This window comes from Epinephelus lanceolatus, chromosome 18 (assembly GCF_041903045.1).
Source record: "Epinephelus lanceolatus isolate andai-2023 chromosome 18, ASM4190304v1, whole genome shotgun sequence".
NCBI lineage: Eukaryota > Metazoa > Chordata > Actinopteri > Perciformes > Serranidae > Epinephelus > Epinephelus lanceolatus.
This window is the reverse complement of record NC_135751.1, coordinates 28,171,897-28,193,788: the sequence shown is the minus strand read 5'-3', so window position 1 is coordinate 28,193,788 and position 21,892 is coordinate 28,171,897. Positions and strand designations below refer to the sequence as shown.

The following is a 21,892-nucleotide window of genomic DNA, read 5'->3' as shown; positions in this document are numbered from 1 at the left end:
GTCCCTGCCTCAGAGTAGGTACTCAGAACGGCCCTGAAAGACTCCTGGCTGGGGCTTGGGGATTACTTGGTGCTGATTGGATATACTCAAGGAGGGATGTGACATTTTGTAATTAATAACATGGTTATCGTAGATTAGCTGGGCTAACCGTTAGCTGTTAGCAGTGTCTATAATAACTCAATAAACAGTCTGTGAAAAAAATATTTTTTCCAGCTGATATCTTAGTTACAACATGATTGAGCTAGCAAAGCAGTTTTGTGTTGCTATGTGTGGTATTTATTCAGTTTTGGGAAATCACGATGTCTAGAAAGCATCAGCTGACAGGGACAGCTAACAGCAGCAGCAAAGCTAACATCAGGACGTCATCTGTTAAAAGCCTCCCGTTGTCAGATACGACATGAAACTACTCCAGTTAGCTCAATCATGTTGTAACTAAGACATCTGCTGGTAAAAATATTTTTTTCACGGACCGTGATCGGAGTTATTACAGACACCGCTAACGGCTAACGGCGTCCCTACACCCCTACGTCGCCTCGGTCAAAATGGTTGTGCAATGATTACGTCACATCCAGAGCCCGGTAACTTTACAGGGACCTTCCTCTTACTCCGCTCTCTCAGTGGAGACATGGCGGTTGAGGGGGCCGAGCCAGAGGACGTTCCTGTAGTAGTTCCTGCCCCCAAATAGTACCAGGAACTTCTTCAGTGGAAACGGGCCTATAGTGTCAGCCCTGTGATAGTCTGGTGACCTGCCAAGCGTGTGTCCTGCCTCTCCAGCAAGAACTGGATGGCTTGGTGTAAAACTTATTTCACATATTATAATAATAACCTGACTTTGGTGATCATTTGACTTTAGAACTTGCGCCACAAAGAGGTTGGAAAATCTACTTGTCCAGCACTCAGTTTATGACAGGATACCTCTAATGACCATTAGCCTCTTTGAGATTAATTCAAACATTGCATGCTAACATGTACTGTGAAATCAAATTTTAGTTATGGTGCTATTTTCTTGGGTCATAAAGTGATTCATTCAGTCAACCGTCATTTATTTATTTATTTTAAATTTATTGATATGTGTTTCTAATAAGCACATAATACTTTTTATTCTGGGCTGTTATTTTTTTTTATCTTATTTTATTTTTATTTTTTTATTCTCTTATCATTACTATTTATTCTGCTGTCTGCCTTATATTAGTTGTACTTGAACCAATGCCATATCATGCTACTCCTGCCATGTATTATTGTTGTGTGAATGGTTGTATGTCTACATGGTGGACTGTAGAAACTGAATTGCCCTTCGGGGATAAATAAAGCTTTCTGTATCTGTATTTTCTATAACTGCTTATCCTGTTGGGGGTCATGGGGGGCAGAAGCCTATCCCAGCTGACATTGGGCGAGGTTTGAAGCCCTCAACCCGGGTTCAAACCAGGAGCCCTCTTGCTGTGAGGCGACAATGCTAACCACTGCACCACGGTGCCGCCAAGTGTTACATACAATTACTTTAACACAACTGGACAACATTCTGCCACACTTTCTGTCTGAAGATCGCATTAACATCCTCATTAGCTGTCCAACCAAAGCTCATGGGAGGTGGTGTCTCATATGTGGTGGTGCTGGTACATTTGGTGCTTTAGGCAAGACCACATTCAATCAATTCTTTGCCCGTTTTGACACCTCCGACCTTTCACATAAGGTTTCTTCAACTCACCCCATCCACTCTTTGGAGGGTAGACCATTCCTTGTCCCCCTATAACTGTTACAGTTGATGAGGTACAATCCCAGTTTAAACGGCTTAATGTAAATAAAGCCCCCGGTCCGGATGGGGTCATGCCACGTGTCCTTAAAGTGATAGTTCAGGTTTTTGGACATGAAGTTGTGTGAAACGCTGACCATCTGTAGCTCTGATGTGACGGTGTCACTACTGTCAACGAGCCTCCTGCTCTGAGAAATCGCCCGTAGCTTACCGGAGAAAAAGTAATTCTGAAGATGTACGGGGGACACGTAACCAAAAGGTTTTAAGCTACAAAAAAGTATGCATGTGTTTTGTTAGACTATTTCAATCATTTTAAAACATCCCCGCATTACGTCAGACCTTGCTATCAATTGGGACTATTTTCTGGCCAGTATCACTCGGCCGTGCAGGCCCGCAAGACAGCACGCCAACAGAAATCAATCAGACAGTTCATCACCACACTGTGCAGGTGCGCAGGATAGCAACGGCTAACGAAAACTTCACCGGCTGTTTCCAACAGAGAACCAGTAGGCTATTATTAGTGAGGAAAAAGATGTACTAGCCCTATATATACACCTACTACTACAGCGCGAGCACCGGCTCAGGCTCACGACACACCCTCGTCAGCTGCAGGTAAACAGAGGAATACCAAAATGGTGCAAACAGCTGTGGGAATAAAAACATCGCTGGCTCCCAATTTCATCGGTTTCCTGTTACAGATGTAACCCGTAGGCAACTTTGGCTAACCCACCACCAGAACAAAGCAGAGACTGGTCGTAATCACATATGAATTCACATTTCTATGTGACTGATTACTCATGTCATGGATTTAGCAGTTAGCCTAATATAATAAACTAAATGCCAACGGTAAAACGAGGCCGCGTATAATACAGACATCGTTATATAGACTGGTATTAGGTGATATATCTCTCTTTGGGCACAGCAATGCGGAAATTACGTTTTCTCTGTCCGTCGGGATCTGTGGGCAGCTGAAGTGAGTTTGACATACGCGCAGTTGCTTCACCCTTGCCGGCTTGGTAGCGAGGTTCATCCCAATTGACACAAGCCAAAGTTGCCTATGGGTTACATCTGTGTCCACTTTATATCTTCAGAACTACTTTTTCTCCGGTAAGCTACGGGCCATTTCTCAGAGCAGGAGGCTCGTTGACAGTAGTGACACCGTCACATCAGAGCTACAGATGGTCAGCGTTTCACACAACTTCCTGAAACCTGAACCTGAACTATCACTTTAAAGTATGTGCTGATGAACTGTGCACAGTTTTCCACTACTTGTTCTCTCTTTCTCTGTCCTTGTCTAAGATTCCTGATATTTGGAAAACGTCATGTATTGTGCCAGTGCCTAAAAAAACAAATGCCAGGGCACTTACAGATCTTAAACCTTATTGGTATGTGCCCTGCTTCTCTGGAGGTCATAATAGAGCAGAGGACTAGGAGGAAGCTTAAAGCTATCTTGTCTCAGGATGATCATCCCCTGCATAGCACTTTTGTTAGAAGTGGCAGAAGTAAGCGGCTTCTTTTGCCCAGATGCTCCACAGAAAGACTGAGGCAGTCCTTTGTTCCTGCAGCAACCAGGCTTTTTAATTTGGATTGCTGATGTCATGTCTTGCTGCTATACTAGTCCTTGTACATTGCACTTTAAATTGCAGCGACACTCCCTTGTTGTTATAACCTGCTGCTATATTCGCTTGTACATTGTACTTTAAATTGCAGCTATACTCTCTTGCTGTTATAACCTGCTGCTATACTCGTCCTTGTACATTGCACTTTTAAAATGCATTTGTACTCTTTTTATTCTTTTTAATCTTTATTTTTTATTTATTTATTTATTTTCATTTTGCTATTGTTGTACTGGACCACAGCGCTCCTAGGTGACGTTATTGTATATGTATATTTTGTCTATGTCTTATTGTTGTACTGTATGTTGGCCATGGTGGCAATCCAGTTTCCCCTTGGGGATTATTGAACCTAATCCTGATCCTGATCCTTACTCCTTATAATTCTCCATTCTTTACATCAGAGCAACTGATCCATAAAGTATTTCTGATTCTGATCCTGACTCTGAAACATAAAGGCAGCACGAGGATATGAGTTTTAAAAATATTCTCAATACCTCATGAATTTTCTTCATTTAGGATATATCACATTCATGAACACTGATTCAATTAGTTTGAGAAGCTTTTATTAGGTTTTCATGTTCATGTAATGCCATGCTCATACTCTGGGTTCAGCATCACTTCCAGGAAATCACTCTGATTCATTCTAAGTGGAAGATGATATCAAGTGTGGGACATATTATATCATCAATAATTTAGAGCTTTCCGGAAAGACAGGCGACTGACCACACATGCTTCATGGACACACAAGATGTGTTTGTTGACAAGTCATTAAGATGTGGAGGAGGGGGAGTGTTTTGCCTCAGGACATAAACTACATGTCAGGCGATGTAGTGACAGAGCAGAAAGGAATTTAGGCATTTGTTTTGGTGGAGGTGAAAGATGTCTGATGTCTGAATAACACAGTGTGAACCAGTGCTGAACCAGCAGATGGTGGGACAATTTGGAGAGTCGGAATGTTATCGATAAGGGGAGGAAGGAAACTTTCACAAGTCCAGAGCATCACTCGTGTCTTTGAGAGAACTTGTTCATCCTTATATCGAGCCTGCGCACTTTGCTACCTTTGAGACGAGGGGAGAGTGCAGTGCCAGAGAGTTTGGAGTCATTTTTGCGCTCTAGTGTAGAAGGAGATATTTTGTAAAATGAAGGTCGTGCAGACAATTTGTGTTTTTAAATAGAATGGGGAAATATCTGTTTTCAAAAGCTTATGTTGTGATCTCAAAGTAGGGCTCAACACTAAGGATTCCCTGATTGCATGGGGTAAGCAAAATGCCACATCGGGCAAGTAAATCTAGCAACTCACTTGCCTGATCGAGTGAGTAGCAGTAGTATCATGGCAGCACAAGAACAGGCGCTCAGTACAAGATCAATAGAAGCAGGGATCTGCCACACCAGACAGGACCCCAGGTGCAGCTGTGCAAAGATGCTCCTGAGACAGTTTGGTACATAATAGCAGTGTGTAAGATGCAGGCAGGAAGAGCGTACATGGGACGCCATAACCAAGTGGCTGGCATAGTGTACAGGAACATCTGCACTGAGTATGGGCTGGAGGTCCCAAGGTCACAATGGAAGACACCTGCTAAGGTGGTTGAGGATGACCGAGCTAAGATCCTGTGGGACTTCCAGATCCAGACTGACAAACTGGTGATTGCTAACCAACCGGACATTGTGTTGATCGGCAAACAACAGAAGAAGGAACATGGGAAGCTTGAAAAACAGAGCTAGTTACTGTGAGCTGTGACCCCCGAACTGGGAGAGTGGCTCCAGCAGATTCCAGGAACAACATCTCAGGTCTCTGTCCAGAAGAGTGCAGTCCTAGGAACAGCTAAGATACTGCGCAGAACTCCCAGGCCTCTGGTAGAGGACCCGAGCTTGAGGAGGACACACCGAGTGGTATTAAACTAAAGACATTCACATCAGCCTCAGCTGTTTTTTGTGTTTAGTGCTGATTAGCTAATTTCAGCCTGCTGACACGCCACATGAAGATGGTAAATATGTTATGCACACCTGCTCAGCAGAGCGTTAGCATTTAGTTCAAAGCTCAAGTGTGTTTAAATAACGCCTTATAGACTTTAGACTTCATGCTTAAAAAGTTGCTATAAAAATTGGAAAAATAAATGAGAAAAAAGGGGGTTTGTTGCTACAATCTTAAACACACACTTTTGTTGAAATCCTCAGGTACATCACAACAGACAAATTCAATGAGACTCAGTATAATGAAGTGATAACTGTAACAGCATAGAGGATATTAAAATATAGTAGAGTATAGACACATAGCTAAATGTTATTTGATTTTGTAATTTGCTGCACCTGAAACGGAGACCAACCGGACACTGACGCTGAAACATATACTACAAACCAATACTGATGTCAGTTTTCACTACTGCAGAGCTTTGCCTGGTGAAGTTTAACCCATTCAAGCAGCTTATTCTTCATCTGTGTTGCACTGCAGCAAAACAACAAACCAATTACAACACAGCCCGACCTGAATCTGTGTGCAGCTTTTAAAAATCAAATAAACCCAAGAACACCTTCTCTTACAGTTTGCAACGTTTTGGCTGCAAATGTCGGCACATAGAGGAGAGAGGAGCATGGAGGGGATCAGAAGTGAGAGAAGGAGGAGTGGGTTGCCCTGTGTGGCTAATTAAAGCTGAGAGCTTTGCCCTTCTCCAACCCCACAGAGTCTATTCCTCCCTCTACCAGGGGGAGAGGCAGGATGCCTCTGCCAATTTCAATAATGTATGAGCGGTTGTTGCTCCAGTAAACCAAACCCAAGATACATGCATGCTGCCAATCAGTCGCAACATACTAAAAACCAAGATGTCCATGCTTTCTTTGTTTCCATCATCACCTGACCACTCTCCCTATCTCCATGTCTGCTTTAGAAAGAATTAGACAGAAAAGGTCAAAACATTTTTTAGGAAACCATCTGGAGAAAATTGCATTCACAAGCTTGATATAACAACAAACTAGAGACTTTGGACTATGACACCAAAATAGCATTTTCCTAACACAGGTTTCTTTCACACCTATTTGATATTTGGGTGACTCTCTGTAAAACTGAATACGCCACAGTAGGAGAAGAAGCGCAGCAGGGGGTGCATCAGTGTGTCAGTAGCAATTAAACCAGCTCAAAACCATGTGGCAGAGTGTGTTTATGCTTTTCCTTCGAACCAAATCGTGCTCATATAAAAACACAAAAGCTTAGAAATCATTTTGTGGAAGATCATTTGGATCATTTGACAATAAAACAGATCCAACACACTGACACAAACAACTTTGGTCAATGTGTTGCTGACAGCCATCAGGATGTGCCGTGGCCCGCAGAGTGATGACATTTTTTCCGGCGATACGCTCTTGGATGCCTGGTGCTTACAGTTTGGCACCTGGTCGCTTTTTATAAAGTCCCAGCCTCACCTGGGCACTGTGGGGCTACAAATCCATAAACATACCAAGCATAGAAAATGAGAAGAAACTCAGAAAATACAGGCAGAGCATAGAGTCTCTACAGAAAGATGCACTGCCAAAAACCTCTAGTGGGTCGTAAGTGATGACTGAGAGAGATTACATCACACTAAGTCTGTGCTAGGGTTTGGCGATACAGAGAAAATCAACACATCACATTTTTTGTTGACCAAATACCTCAATATTGATAGTGCAACAATATTGCAGGGTAGACTATTGGTGCTGTCATGAAATATTTAGCCCTTTCACGCATGAATTATGACTACCTCAGTCATGATGTTTTTATTCCTCTTTAGGCATGGAGAAACAAAAATTTGAAGTGAATTTTTTTAAACATGCATTTTTAAGGAGGTTTTTTTTACATGCCCATTTGGGTGGACGGTGTGCGACGGTGTACAGTGTATATTTTGTATTTATTCTGATAAAATCCAATACTGTTCAATGCCTGTGAAAAAGTGTTGAACCTTGCCTCTGACTCCTCAGCCTCTCTCTCTCTTTCTACACCTCCCCCTCCCTCATTCAGCTCTTTCCTCTTGACTCCTCAGCCCCTCACACACCTCCCCTGTTAAACTATATTTTGTTTTCAATAAACATTTTCTGCAAGTTACAGTCCAATAACATATATCAATTTATCTACAGCCCAAAAACTCACTGCAGAAAAAAATATAAATAAGTGATGCCCAGTTTAATGGACAGATGATTAACTGTAATTTCCTCCCAACATAAAATCAATACTTGAACATTTTAACAACTGCATTTCTTCTTACATGTTATTTAATGTTTACAAATTGTATTTAGCTGCAAGGGTCTCCTATTATTGGTGATAAATTCCTGAGCTGCACAACACTTCGTCAGCCATTTTGGTTTTTAGAGATTTGTGTTGCACTTACAACACCTGGCCATTGGGTGGCAGTGTATGGTAAAACGCATTATGGTCCATGGCAGTGGCTTTTAAGGCCCTGACACACCATCAACCAAAGTCAGGCCGTCGGTGAGCGTCTGTCGGCCTAGTTTTTGCGGTGTGTCCCGCACCGTCGGGCCTTCGACGTCGGCAGCTTTTCAGCCAATTGAGCATGTTGAATCAGTGGCAGAGCTAGTCGGTGAAAGAGATCACTCTGATTGGCTGTTAAGGTTTTATTTCCTCACCCCTGTCGCGAGTGAATCTGCCTGTAGTGAGACTGGGGCTAACCGGTGATTCCTCCTCATGCTCCACTTCACTCAGCTGCCCAACAGACCCGCTGCTTCTTCCCTCTTTAACCTGTATGACACACCGGAGCTAGCTGGGAGCATGACCGGAGGGAAGCACAGCCAGTTAGCCGGGGGAAGCTGGGAGCGGGTTGCGCAGCATGACGGAGGGAAGCATAGCCAGTTAGCCTTCGCTAGCTTCCCAGCTAGCGAAGGCTCTCTGTTTGGATCCAACTGGAACACCGAGCCCTGGTTTGTTATTCAGGTTAAAGTGGGAAGAAGCAGCAGGTTTATCGGGCAGCTGAGTGAAGTGGAGCCTGACCGTCTGAATGTAATAGCCAGTGGAGGTGCTGCAGTGCTCGGCTGCACAGATAGGTAACACCTCGGCTGGTGTACCACTCTGTCACTCCGCTCTCTCTCACGCAGGTGCAGAACGTACATGCTACTTGGCCGTTGGATGTAGTCCGTGTCCGTTAAATCTGTGTCGGGGAACCTGCTAAAATTAGCAAACATCTGTTGTCACTTGCCTAAAAACACCAGAGCTCCTTCATAATATTGTCTGTTGTGGACGTTGTGTGTGTCCTGTGTGTTTGTTGACTCATGGAGCCATTTAGGTGTAGACTAAACTTGGACTTTCCTCCAGGGATTATCCCCTGATGGCAGCCCCTGTCTCCTTTAATCTAAACACAGGGCAACTGAGCCACATACCTCGAGATGCTGTTAAACAAGCCTTAAAATGTGTGTGTGTGTGTGTGTGTGTGTGGTAGTGAGATGCTGACAAATGACTGACAAACCCATCCATTACCTTTAACAGAAAAAGGACACCATCTTACAATCCCCATCTGCTTTTCTTTACATTTGCAGGCATTCGCTTCACTAACCTCCCCTTTCACCCCCAGGAGCTGTCAATCTCACACACACACACACACACACACACACGCACACTAGCTCCCCCTTCATCTCCCGCCATTCCACCACAGACCAGTTTGAGGAGAGACGCTGATGTGATATCAAAAAGAGAGGATGATGATTCTCTTTGTGTCAGCAGGAGAATGCAACCGGAAATTAAGAGCTCTTTCATCACAATCAAGGCTCAGCAAACGAGATTAATGTGACCCTCACTATAATTGACGTTTCATCTTTTATCATTTTGCCGGCTTGTATAATTTCATGTACGTCTCGTAATTGATATAAACACTGTGCTCAGGATGTTGGGCTGCCACTTTTAATCCCCCTTGGTTCTCATTAAAATACACAGAGCAAAACAGCGCGAACAAATGTATCAGGCCACTGAGTTTAGTCTTCTGGTTATAGGGCTGCAACTTACAATTATTTTCATTATCAACTGACCTTTCTCTAAGCCCCGCCCCTTTGTGATGGTCCAACATGCTGTCGGAGTAAGCATGGAGGCCATACTGTAACTAACTGAACTCCCTGAAGAAATATTATCATATTTTTGGACAAATGAAAGAGTGATTCCAGAGAGAAGCAGACAGAGGGGTCTACAGTCTGTGTTTGAAGGATATATCCAAGATGTCAAACTGACTCAGCAGCAACAACAGGTTCAAAAGACAAAGAAAGTTAGAAGCTAAAGCCCAACTATAGGCTACAGATCACAGTGTAAAAGTGAACCACCACATCACTGCTGATCGCCACACAAGACAATGAATATAAAGGGAAACTTTGCTGATATTGAACCAGCTGTGTGGCATCACAGTGTGTGCAGATGAACAGTGTTTGGCTTGATTTTGCTTTTGGAACAGGGAAGAAACGTATATCTTTTTCCAACCTCTCCAGGTAACGAGTATCATTAATACACGACGTGCCCCAGGCACAACATTTAGCTCCAAATCCACAAAACCAGTCTGAAAATGAAGGAAATCTGAAAGGATTACATTAGAGTCAATGGAGCACAGCTGTGTTGTTGTCGGACCCTGGACTGAGCCTGCCTGATGCTACGTTATGGCCAGTCTGCGTCCAGGCTGGGACTTGGCAAAGGGTCAATTAAACTGCCATTTTTCTCAAATATCTGATTAGTCTAGAGACTGTCAGAAAACAATGAAAATGTCTGTTTCCAGTTTTCCAGAGTCCAAAGTGAGGTCTTATTTTGTCTGACTTAAAGATATTAAGTTACCAAAGAAGACAAACAGAATCTCTAAATACTCACATTTGAGAAGCTGAAAGCAAAAGACGTTAAAAAATGACTCAGCATGATAAAATGATGTTAAAATTATGGCTACATAATATTCTATTTGACTAATCTTTGCAGCTCCACTGCTGGTTGTTCATTTAGGGACTCATCATTTTTTAAAAACAAAACAAAAAAGAAATTAACAGGGTTTGTCACATTTTCAGCAGCAGACATTAAAAAATATGTTTATTCCCCAGGAAGACCAATCTAGAAATAAAGTAAACCTCCACGCAGAAACAATAATAATATAAAACATTGTTGCTGTCATTGTGTTGTGTCTGCTGAAATTGAATTCACACCATGATTAGGATGATGATCCTTTCCGGCCTCATTGACTGGAACCTGATGCATTAAACGGAATGGTCATCAAGATTATAGACCATCTATCAGCGAGTGGCCGTCCGTGTAAAAGAAAAAGTGAGCAGAACTCCAGAGTAGACAAACACTGATTTGCTTTTATGTGCTCCCCTGAGGGGCTGATAGAGGAATAGACACTCTGAGCCAGTGGAGCCATAGCTGAGGACAAGAAGATCTGTAGGATAGCATAATGGGAATAAATTGAGATTGGATGTTTAGTTTTGATTACAGTAAAGCTGTTCTTTCATATTTATAGACACTGTATCTGAAGCTACAGTTGACTTTTAATGATATTTGCAGTCACTATATCTACACAGTGGAGGAAAATGTTCCAAAACACTAGTCGACAGAGGAGTTTCTGTGATGTGCTGTAAAGTTTAGTTGATTCAAAAAGTTGCAGCATTCACAGACAAACACTTGTCTTATCTGGACACATTTTCCCCACAAATACAACATGCTAACATAATTAGCACAAGCCTATGGTATTTTACATCGTATAAATTAGCCTGGTTGCTAGTGGACTTTTCCTCCACTCATTTGAAGCCAGGGACAACAGCAACATCAAAGGTAAGGGTACATAATTTGGCTCCATAATAACTCACAAGGTTCACTGACAAAACAACTGTCTTATACTAAACATGTTTTCCAAACAAATACAACATGCTAACGTTATTAGCACGAGCCTATGGCATTTTACATTCTATAAATTAGCCTAGCGACACACAGATATTTCCTCTGCTCATATGAAGCCAGGTTAAATCACACACAAGACCTAAAATGCTATTTTGTGGAGGCTTTATTGTTTCTTATATGTGAAATTAAAGTAAATAAAAGCTTCATTTTCCACTGAGGGAAATGGTTTCAGCTTACAAAAATAGACAGGAGGTCTGCGTCACCGTGATGTGCAGTTACATTTCTCGGGGGGTGCACGTCAGGCTGCAGCGTAGGGTACGGCGTCGATTTGACGCAGAAGTATAAATCTCGCATTACTCTGTCTCTGATTGGCTTACCTCGACATTCTTACTCTAACCCTAACCAATCCCACTCCTATCATTGAAGCCTACCCAACGAAGGCAACAAGTAGTAGCCAGTCAGAGACAGATAAGGGCTGGTCATGCCTTTACTATCCTAGGAAATGCAAATTTGCCTCCAGGACCACGGCATGATGACACACACACACACAGACTCCCAAGATGAAAACAATTTCAGCCACACACTGTCGCTGCTGCTTAACAATCACCAACACAGACAATGTGGGCATGTATGTAAACAATTTAAAATTTCAGAGCAGCTGCAGCCACAAATAAAACAAAAAAAAGTTTTTATACACCACCCAACAAGCAGATAACACTATGTTGCCAACACAGTGGTTGTTGCTCATCTGGGGAAAGTTTAATGAGTGTGTTGCTGTAGACCCACTCCCCCGTCTGAATGTTACTCTGCCAGTCGTGCCCACCTCAAAGTCCTTCACAATCTGCTCATTCATTCTCGAAGCATTATAAAGGCTAACCAGTCCACTCAGCCTCTCCATCTGTCTCCTCAAATTCAAATGTGTTGAGCTCAATGAGGCTCTGCAGTCACATCAGGGATTATTGTCACAAACAGCAGAAAGTCCCCACACACCTCACTGAGGGTAAAAGTTCCTCTGTGAATTGATCCACTTGGAGGGTTTTAGCATTTAGCATGTTAGCTACACTTAGGTCACCACGTTCACCTGAACATTAAATCAGTGCTTAATTAAGGTTGATGCGACTTTGTTTTTTAAAAAATCAGGATATTCAGCATATATCTACCCCTTGAAGTCTCCATGCCAGTGCCACCCTCTTGATGAACAAATACCACATAACAAAGTCCCTTCTTTATGCTCCAGTGTGTGATTTTAGACAGCATGCCAGCATCGCGGCATCAAAAGAGGTGTAACATAACAGCATCGGCTTCTAGTGTGACATAAAACATACGTGTCTGCTGTGCTTTATGAACAATAACAACTGCATAAACATGGAAATAACAATCATTTTCTATCCCTGATATATGGTGGCCGATCTTGTCCTCTGCTCGGTGGGTAAGGAGTTCATGAATCTCATTCTTTTCCCAGTTTGCGGACTGCTGTTCTTCTTCTTTGAGTTAGCCTCTAACTGCTAACAGCTACTTTTTAAATCCCCTGCGGAGGGTCACACGCATCACACCCATGATCCCATCCTGCTGGCTCCTGCGGCCCAAAAAGCATTTTCTCAAGAGAACACCATTGTAAAAGACACATCTGTAAAACTTGACAGAACGCTTTGAACTGCAAACAAGGTCAATTATGAATCTTTTTATTCTGAATTTTTGAACCAAGAATGTTTTGTATTTGTAAAACTTTCCTGGAGCCAAGAAAAACGATTTTAAAATCTGTGACGTCATCACAGTGTGAAGTCTATGAGCCAAGTGGGAACTTGTGGGCAGGACCAGCGAGAGAAACACTGCTGGACATATTCAGTGGACTACATAGCCTTGTAGGCTTTCTCCAAGAAAGCCCTTTCTGAGAGAAACCTATTCATCTTAATCCAAACCATGATTTTGTTCCTAACCTTAACCAAGAGATCCTTTTCTGGTAGAAAGCCTTCAAGGAAAATTTCTCCCAACTGCGGGCCGCATACCACCAAGGTAAACCCAGACGCTAGAAATTTTTTCAGTTATGCATCAGGCAAGCAACTCCACTGGAATGAATAGGTGCCAATTTGGCATCCGTTATCTAGTTGGTATTGAAATCTATGGTTAAAACGGATGAAACACAGCTAAGAGCAGGGACACATGCATCTTTCACCGCCTGGAAAATGCAAGGTGTGGCGCTGAGTGCTACTCTAGTGCCTACTCTGTGCAAACCTTTAAGGATATAGAGGCAGGTTGCATCTAATGTTGCTAAGCGACACATAACCAGCATTGTATCATAGCCTACATACCAGAAATTCTTTCAGGTGTTGAATTTTCAGTGTGTATTAATATATTGTCCATGGAACAGATGTAAAGCCCGGCGTAGCCCTGCACTAAAAGGATCAACTTCTCCTCCACATTTATGATAGACTGATGTTTATGGAAGAAAATACAGACATCGACATCTACATAGGTGGCAGTGATTGGTTGGTCTTTGTCACATTACATCCAGTGTGTGTGCTGCTGCATTCTAAAAGTAGAGCTTTGTTTATCTCAGGGTGAAGCCGTCGTGCCCTGAAAAACAGGTGTTTGGGAACACTTGTGTGAAACGCACCTTCTGTGCCACTATATTGATAACAATGGATTTAGAGGCACAAAAAATGCAGCATGTGTACATGTGCACAGGCCATAAGGCCGCTTATGGTGATAACAATAACTCAGAATGGCATCATCTTTAATATTTACTGTATTGTTGTTCATTTGCTGTGCAGTAACTGCTGGCCCGAACCCAGATGCAAACACATTTTTGAGGGGGGTCGCTGCCAGATTATGTTGAGTGTCACACCTTGTTTCCTGCATTCTGGTGAATTATAATGCACCAATTTGTGCTAAATGGCTTTATTTTTACAAAAAAAATAAAAATAAAAAATAAATCTAAAAAGAAAAAACTCTTCTGCTACTTTCTTTTTTGTGGGAACAAATTCACATGTCCTAAATATTAAGAGTGGACTGCTCCTGCGTCCTTCTTAAATCTATTCCAATGCACTTATATACTTGTGGTGAAAAGGCATACAGCTCTCTTTCAGTTGTTGTTATTTTGAAGGTTTTAACAGGAAGTGATAGTATGATATTGTGTCTGTGCCTTGACACTAAAGCGGAGTTGGTGGTTGTTAAAAAATTTGGAATTATGAGCGGTCACTGCCCTCCAGCAGCCTTGTGAGGAACTGCAACAACACATTAGATTAAAAAGCAAAATTTGTATGTTGTTATAATAATAAATTGATATTGTGTCATTACAACAAATGTCAGCAACATTAGAACCAGAATAATTGCATGTTGCAGTTGACAAATATATATATATATATATATATATATATATATATATATATATATATATATATATATATATAAGTTTTGTTATTAGACAACAGTACTATATATGTGACATATGTCAACTCAGTGGTCAGGCATCTCTTAATATACCTATAGGTTTAATTATCATAAACCCATTACAGTACAGTACTGTTAGACTCACAAGTCAGTCTTTAGACGCTTTGCTTAACTAAAGAAGGCGGAGATCTCTGATTGTCTGGTGGCGAGACTACAGTACTGTAAATTTGCTTACTTTGAAACACTGTGGCATTGCCCTCTGCAGTTCACTGACCATTTCCTGCCACCCAGGGGCGGTATTGTATAACTTTGAATCCTCTGTTTCTGCCCCCAATATTTCACTCTCCTCTCAGAGACAAACAGGTAGCCGGGGCTAGAGGGAGGTGGTGCTATTGCGCACAAGGCGCTAACCCTGCGCAAACTACAGCACAACTGCGTGTATATTCCCCGACCGGTTGTTATGGATAAATGTGGAGGGAGAGGTGAGCGCCCGGGGATCATTTCGACTTGAACACGTCTGCAGTAACATCAGTGATGCTCTATTGGAGGCTCTGAAGTCTGTGCGCGCTGAGACGGATCAAATTTGGAGTCGCCAGCAGCAGTGCGCTTCAGCTGGACACAAGACACACGATCTGGAGGACTGGTCGCATCGTTTTCTTAAAGTTTGCTGCCTTTTTGCATTTTTTTCTTCTTTACAGTGTGCAGTTGGAGCTGTTTACATTTTGTGTTTCTTTAATATGGGGAAAGCGTGCGTATCGGGCTGATATGTTTTGGCTCCGTGGAAGTTTAACCCTGCGCCCGCGCTCCTGAACTACCATCTTTGCATTTTAATTATTATACTTTAACTGGACACTGCAGGAGGTTTAAAACGACGGAGGGAAATGGCCAGCGAGCGGAAACCGCGGCTTTGTATCATGGCAAAAGCGGAGAACGGGTATGGATTTCATTTGCATGGCGAGAAAGGGAAGAGCGGACAGTTCATCCGCAAAGTGGAGCCTGGATCCCCCGCAGAAGCGTCGGGGCTGCGCGCCGGGGACCGTGTGGTGGCAGTAAATGGAGTTAACGTGGAGAAAGAGACACACCACCAGGCAAGTCGATGTGCATTCATATTTGTGGGTTTTACTTCGTGTTACAGGACGAGTGTAAGTCGCCTGTGCAGGGGTGTATCAACAGGTCACAGTGGCTGGTGCGTGCATCCTGACACAGTGTGGCATGGGACGGGTTCAGCCAGGCACCCACACCACCCTCCTCCTGGTGTGGTGGGGACAAAACATTTGAAACTTTTCTTAATTTGAAACTTCTTCTTACCCCTGACACTTTGTCCATATAAAACCACGTGTTGCTTTAAAAATATCTTTTCCATAGTGACACTTTGACATGATCATCTGACTGAGCTGCACACTTTGGAAAGCAGGTATGCAAAACAAAAGAGGCTGGGATGACTGTGTCTGTGTCAGATAGACAGCAGGCTCAGATAATCATTTTCCCAAGCTTAAGACACAGAGCACCAACGATCTCTGGTTGGTGTCTCTGTAACCTTGTTGCTGCAGAGATACAAACGAGCTGATTACTGTGTTTGAAGCTCTCAGAAGAGTTCTGCTGCACTGGTGCTTTTCATTAAGGTTAACACAAAGCATGACGGGGCATCAGTTATGTTGTCACATAATGATGTTTGCCAACATGTTAAGTGATAGAGAGCTCAATATGTTGAGGGATGCTTCTACAAAACTGTTTATACTTTGATTAATGATATGATTAGGACTGATTCAGAGCATGTTTGGGCTCATTATCAATTCCCAGAGCCCATCACTTCACAAACTGACTTGTTTTGTTGAATAGCAAGGACCAAAGAATTTCAATTCTTTATATTAAGACAAGGAAAAGCAACAGCTCTCCACATTTGAGAGGCTGGAATCATCAAATGTTTGGCTTTTTGCTTGATAAATAAGTGCCTTAAACAATGAATTGCTGTTTTACAGTACATACAGTCTGATATTTTGGTCAGTGTTTACATATTTCTATCACCACCCTGACAGACACTGTACACCCACATGTCTAAGCAAAGTGTGAATGTGTTAAGTACTTTGGAAAGACGTTCTAGCACCGACTAGATGCTTCCAGAGACGCTTCTCTTAGATGTGATTGGACAGTCTGTAGTTGTAGCTGAGTTAATTTGTGCATTGTGCAAACACAATAACCCGTAAATACCATCCTGTTCAATCCCTCAGGTGGTACAGCGGATCAAAGCTGTGGACAACGAGACCAGGCTGCTGGTGGTGGACCACGAGACGCACGAAAGTCTGCGCAGCCTCCGCCTCACAGCCACAGAGGAAATGGCCGTCCTCGGGACCGGGCCTCCTTCCTCCTCCTCTCCCCCAGCCTCCCCCTCGCCTTCCCCGTCCTCGGTCCCATCGTCCCCCAGCAAGAAGCGGGAGAACGGCTCGGTGTCCAAGCAGCCGGTGGCGCTGAGCAGCCAGGTGCAGAAGCCCACCAGGAGGTCACCATCAAAGGCTGCGAAGAAGGTAAGCTAACCCTCCACCACAGCAGGACACACGGGAACAGTGTCACTTATTTGGTTCTCTGTGTTGCTTTTGTTGGTTCAACATTTAGACTTAATGGTGTCTGATTTCTAAGAGCGGATCTACAGGTGGATCTGTTAACGTGAGGTTCTCCAGTTTTGCTAAAATCTAACTCATTAGCCTTTTCATTTGACTGGGCTCAGCCTCTGACCTCCTGGTTGGGATAAAGTGAAATTGAGATACGCTCTCAGACTCATGGAGGCTGAGTTCAAACTTGTATCTAGCTAGCAAACTACCATTCTAACTGAAAATCTCAGAACTCGTCAGCTATCGTCTGATGACAGTAAGTCTCTTGGGGCAACGGCCACTATTTCAGGAGCTCAGGTTGAGCCAGCGTATATCCAAGCCAAGACTTCATCTTCTGTGCTATATATAAATAGATATTTGCCTATAAATGCAGATATATTAAAATAAAGCTGACAAAGTTGAATTGTTGTCAGATGACAGCAGATGGGTTCAAAGATCCAGAGCATTCCTCCTCTTTTGCTCTCCACACGGACATCTACGGGCACGGTTTACAAACCAATACCAGATCGCTTTCGATACCAACATCTTGTACTGTTGCCTATAGATTTTACATACATATGTGGATATCGGAGATCACTTAGTGCTGCAACTAACAAAGTATTTTAGTTATTTTCTTGATCAATTGATAAAACATTTGGTCTATAAAGTGTCTGACACCTTCCCCAAGTCCAAACTGATATACTGAAATTGCTTGTTTGGTTCAATCAGCAGTCCAAATCCTCAAGGCATTCTGTTTAACATAAAAGACGACACAAGAAATGAGAAAATATTCACATCTGAAATGCTAGAGCTAGTGAATTTGTTTTACAGTCAGGAAAATATGCGCGTTTGCTTTCTTGCGGAGATTTATTAAAAGATCGACACCATTTTTATGTCTGCACAGTTAAAACAAAGCTATCGTTAGCAGCGGGTTTAGCTTAGCATAGCATAAAACCTGGCTCTGTCCAAAGGTAACAGAAATGAGCCAACTACTAGCACCGGTAACATGAACATTACTACATTTATCTTGTTTAGTTAGTACAAAAAAGAAACTGAAAAAAAGATAAGTTGTGGTTTTACAGAGAGTTATGTGTGGGAATATGTCTTGGTCACTTCCTGGAGTCCAGCATGAAGGCTAACCCCCTGTAAAATCACAACATGTTGATTAATACACTTTGGTTTTTGATATAATATGCTGTTTTATCACTGACACAAGGAGAGCTCTGCACAGGAGGGCTCTGCCATCCCAAGGCTCAAACCTCTCACCCTGAATTTGAATCAGGAACGCAGACTAGGTTAATTGGTGACTCTAAATTGCCCGCAGGGTGTGAATGGTTGTCTGTCTCTGTAGCCCTTTTCAGATAGGAATTGTGCAAATTTGCAGGAAAGCCCAATCAGTCTTTTTTCAGCATTGGCAGTATAAAAACAAAATCGGGGAGTGCAGCAAAATGCCGCCTACTTTTGTTTATACAGAATGTGCCTTTTTGCGGGGCAATGGGGGGCGTGAGCAAGTAACAAAACGTGTAGCTCAGCGTGTGACGTAAACAGTGATGAACTCCGAGGGAAGCCGCGGCTAGTAAGTCGGCCCGTTCTTCACCGTCTCCGTCATCTGATGGTTAATGGCCTCTTAGTTTGCGAGGGCAAGGAGGGCGTGCAATTCCTTGTCTCTCCACTTGCTCATCTTTACAGTGTCTGTCAGGTTTGCGTTTCCCTCTTGCTACTAGCTGCTTGCTAATTCCTGCTATCAGCTGTTTCCTGTTTATCCACCGCCAGTGGCTCGCACGTGCAGCGTCATCAACAGCTCCTCCCACAAGTCATCAACAGCCCCTCCCGTTGCGGAAGGCCACCTCGGTCTGTTTAAACTAAAGAGGTTCAGCCAATATGACTACCCTACCAGGTGGAAAATTGGGCACCTCGGTTCAACTCGCCAATCCAGCTCTGTGTGTCTAAACGCTCGCAGCTTGCCGGCAAAATGGCCCAACATTTGCGGAAAATCTGGCAGTGTAAAAGGGGCTTATGTGTCAGCCCTGTGATATTCTGGCGACCTGTCCAGGGTGCACCCCACCTCTCGCCCAGTGTCTGGGCCTGGGAAAGGCTCCAGCACACCCGTGACCCCCAACAGGATAAGCAGTTACCGAAAATGAATGAATGTTGTTTTAACTTTAGCACAGAGCCAGGCTAGCTGTTTCCCCCTGTTTACAGTCTTTGTGTTCAGATAAGCTCACTGGCTGCTGGCTGTAGCTTCATATTTAGCACGTGATCATGTGAGTGGACTCTATCTTCTCATCTAACTCTCTGCAATATAAAGAGCAGGTGTGCCTCCCAAATTCTCTACCTGTTCTGTTAATATGCGACATTCTCATGTTCTCAAATTGAGGTCAGTGACATTCTTTTTTATCAGTGTAAAGAACATAATAAGGCCTCACCGACACTCCTCCTCCTCAGTACAGCAACCAGTAACAAGCTGTAGCCTTAAAAAAACAAGTTTCCTCAGACACTCGAACAAAGCATTCTTAGAGATCTGTCAAACCCAAGAGTTAAAAATACTAAATGCATTAGCAAACAGATTGCAGATAGTGACTCATCCCTTTGAACAGATTCTCCTCAGCCACAGACATGCTTTCACCCGACTTGTTCTCTCGCTGCATTGCCAGTTTCAGATTAGATTTGGAGATGTCACGCAAGTTTCCATCCTGTTCTGCAGCCTTCCATGCATGTGTGACGTATGTTTCTCTGTGAGTATGTGAGCGTATGTGTCCTGAAGGGAGAACGTGGCTAGACTCCAGATGTCATGTTAGAGGTCAGGGAGGGCAGCAGAGGTCAGAGGGTGGGAGCCATCAGAAGTTAGGAATCTGGCAACGGACAACGCGGTGACTCTGCAGAACAGGAAATCCACAGAAATCGTAAAAGATATATGAATATAAATGGCTGGCTGGGAGATTTTCTGAATGCCTTTCTATTATAGACACTTATTGTGAAATGATGTTCCAGAGGGAAAGTCGTCCTTCAGGCCGATCACATCTCGTCTTCCTGTGTTTATTTACACATACTCGCCACAGTTGGTTGCATGTTGCTCAACCTCCATTTGATATGTTTTTATTTTTTATAATTCGCCATTTTATTATTCCATGTTGACATGGAAAACAGGATGTGTTTCTGTCCGCTCTTGTCTCCACTGGAACACAAAGCTCAGATGGGCTTTGGTTTCACATGGCCCCTATCAGCGAGACGAGGCCGCTCTGCTTTCTGCATTTACACAAACATGTGTTTTCACTTAGGTTTGCCCTGCCCATATGTGAGCAGCACTCAGGCACTATTTCTACAAGAGCAGTGACAGGGCCAATCAGTTAAATCTTAAATGTGTGTGTGTGTTTGCTCAGCTCTGGCTTTGTGACCTGTGGGGAGAAATCCCAGTGCCTGGTGGGGTCGGATTGGCCCAGCATCAGGCTCAGGAAATGCTTAGAGGTCTCTTGTTTCTCTCTTTCTATTTAATGACTCCAGTGAAAGGATGGAAAGAAAGTTCAGCAGGATGAGCCAAGAGGCATTAACAGAGCAAAAGCAGAAAAATTGGAGCTGCTGTAGGAACATTGATTTTTAAACAAATTTATTTACACTTGAGTGATCACGAACTGTGGAGCATTGAAACCTGCCTCTGTCACTTGATTGGTAGCTCGTTACTCTGCAGAAAGCTGGATGTCTCTGTTTCCTGTCCCATCTCAAAGGAAGCTGTTCCACCACAGAAACGCAGACTCAGTATTGACACTGCGAGCTGATGCAGCATATTACATCTTGTGTATAGCAGTCGTTCGTCCATGTGGCTGGCGAGGAGCTTTGGCAGCGTAATCACCGCAACAAAAGCAGAGGGGAAAATAGACTGATCAGCACCAGAAACCATTAATCACCAAGTAAACAATCGTAGCTTAAAAAGATTGTGGGTTCACTGCTGCTCCCAGTTCTTTGTCTCTGTGTTTGTTTCTTTCAGTTGTAAAAGTCAACTCAGTTTGCTGTGAGATGTTCAAACTGCTGAGAGCAGCACATTTCTCCCCATATTTTTTATTTTCAAGAAAAGGCAGGAGAGAAAGAATGAGGGAGAGATGGAGAGCTTTTGGACCAAGGGAACCCAAGAGCGAGAGCAGCCAATAACAACCTTGAAGATTTGTTGGAAGGGGTTTCAGGAAGTGGGCCCCCCCTCAGTGGGGCAGAGGAGTGGGGGAAACAAAAGTTAGCAGGGTAGTGGAGTCACACAGTGAGGGAGAGATTAGGTAAAGAGTCTTGATAGTACTTGGCACTGTGAATGCACCAGTGTGTCAGTGATGGTAGGTGTGTGTGTGCTTTAGTGAAGTGTGTGTTTTCTGCTAAAGATCGTAAAATAGTCTGTAAACATTCATCAACCAAGCCGACAGAGAACGGGATTAACTTTGCTGTGCGGCACAGTTCATGATGTTTTATGTTGTTGTGCTTTCACTTCCGTTCTCAGTTAGAGGTGGGGCGCAGAGAGAGATGTAAATATACTGCTTGATAGGGCCAATTAATCGAAAATTAATTGAAACCGACATTCAGAACTTCTAACCAACATAGTCTTGCCCATGTCGGTAATTTTTTTGTTTTACATTCTGTTAATACCTTCCCCAATATGTGCGTTCATGTAGTGTCCCCTTAAAAACGTTTGTATTGTAATGGCTGTGCTAATTGCGCCCCACCTTTGAATTTAAAATTCCGCTCC

The 21,892-nt window shown here is 43.2% G+C and overlaps 1 protein-coding gene across 1 annotated transcript in view; it reads left to right on the top strand.

The window, feature by feature from the left end:
• The first annotated feature begins 15,084 nt into the window (after nt 1–15,084).
• LOC117268962 (Na(+)/H(+) exchange regulatory cofactor NHE-RF2) overlaps nt 15,085–21,892 on the top strand; it is a 56,889-nt gene continuing 50,081 nt past the window's right edge. The window contains exons 1-2 of the mRNA XM_033645756.2: nt 15,085–15,672; nt 16,813–17,106. Coding sequence (XP_033501647.2) covers nt 15,466–15,672; nt 16,813–17,106 — 501 coding nt within the window. The 5' untranslated portion in view covers nt 15,085–15,465. The remainder of the gene's footprint in view (nt 15,673–16,812; nt 17,107–21,892) is intronic.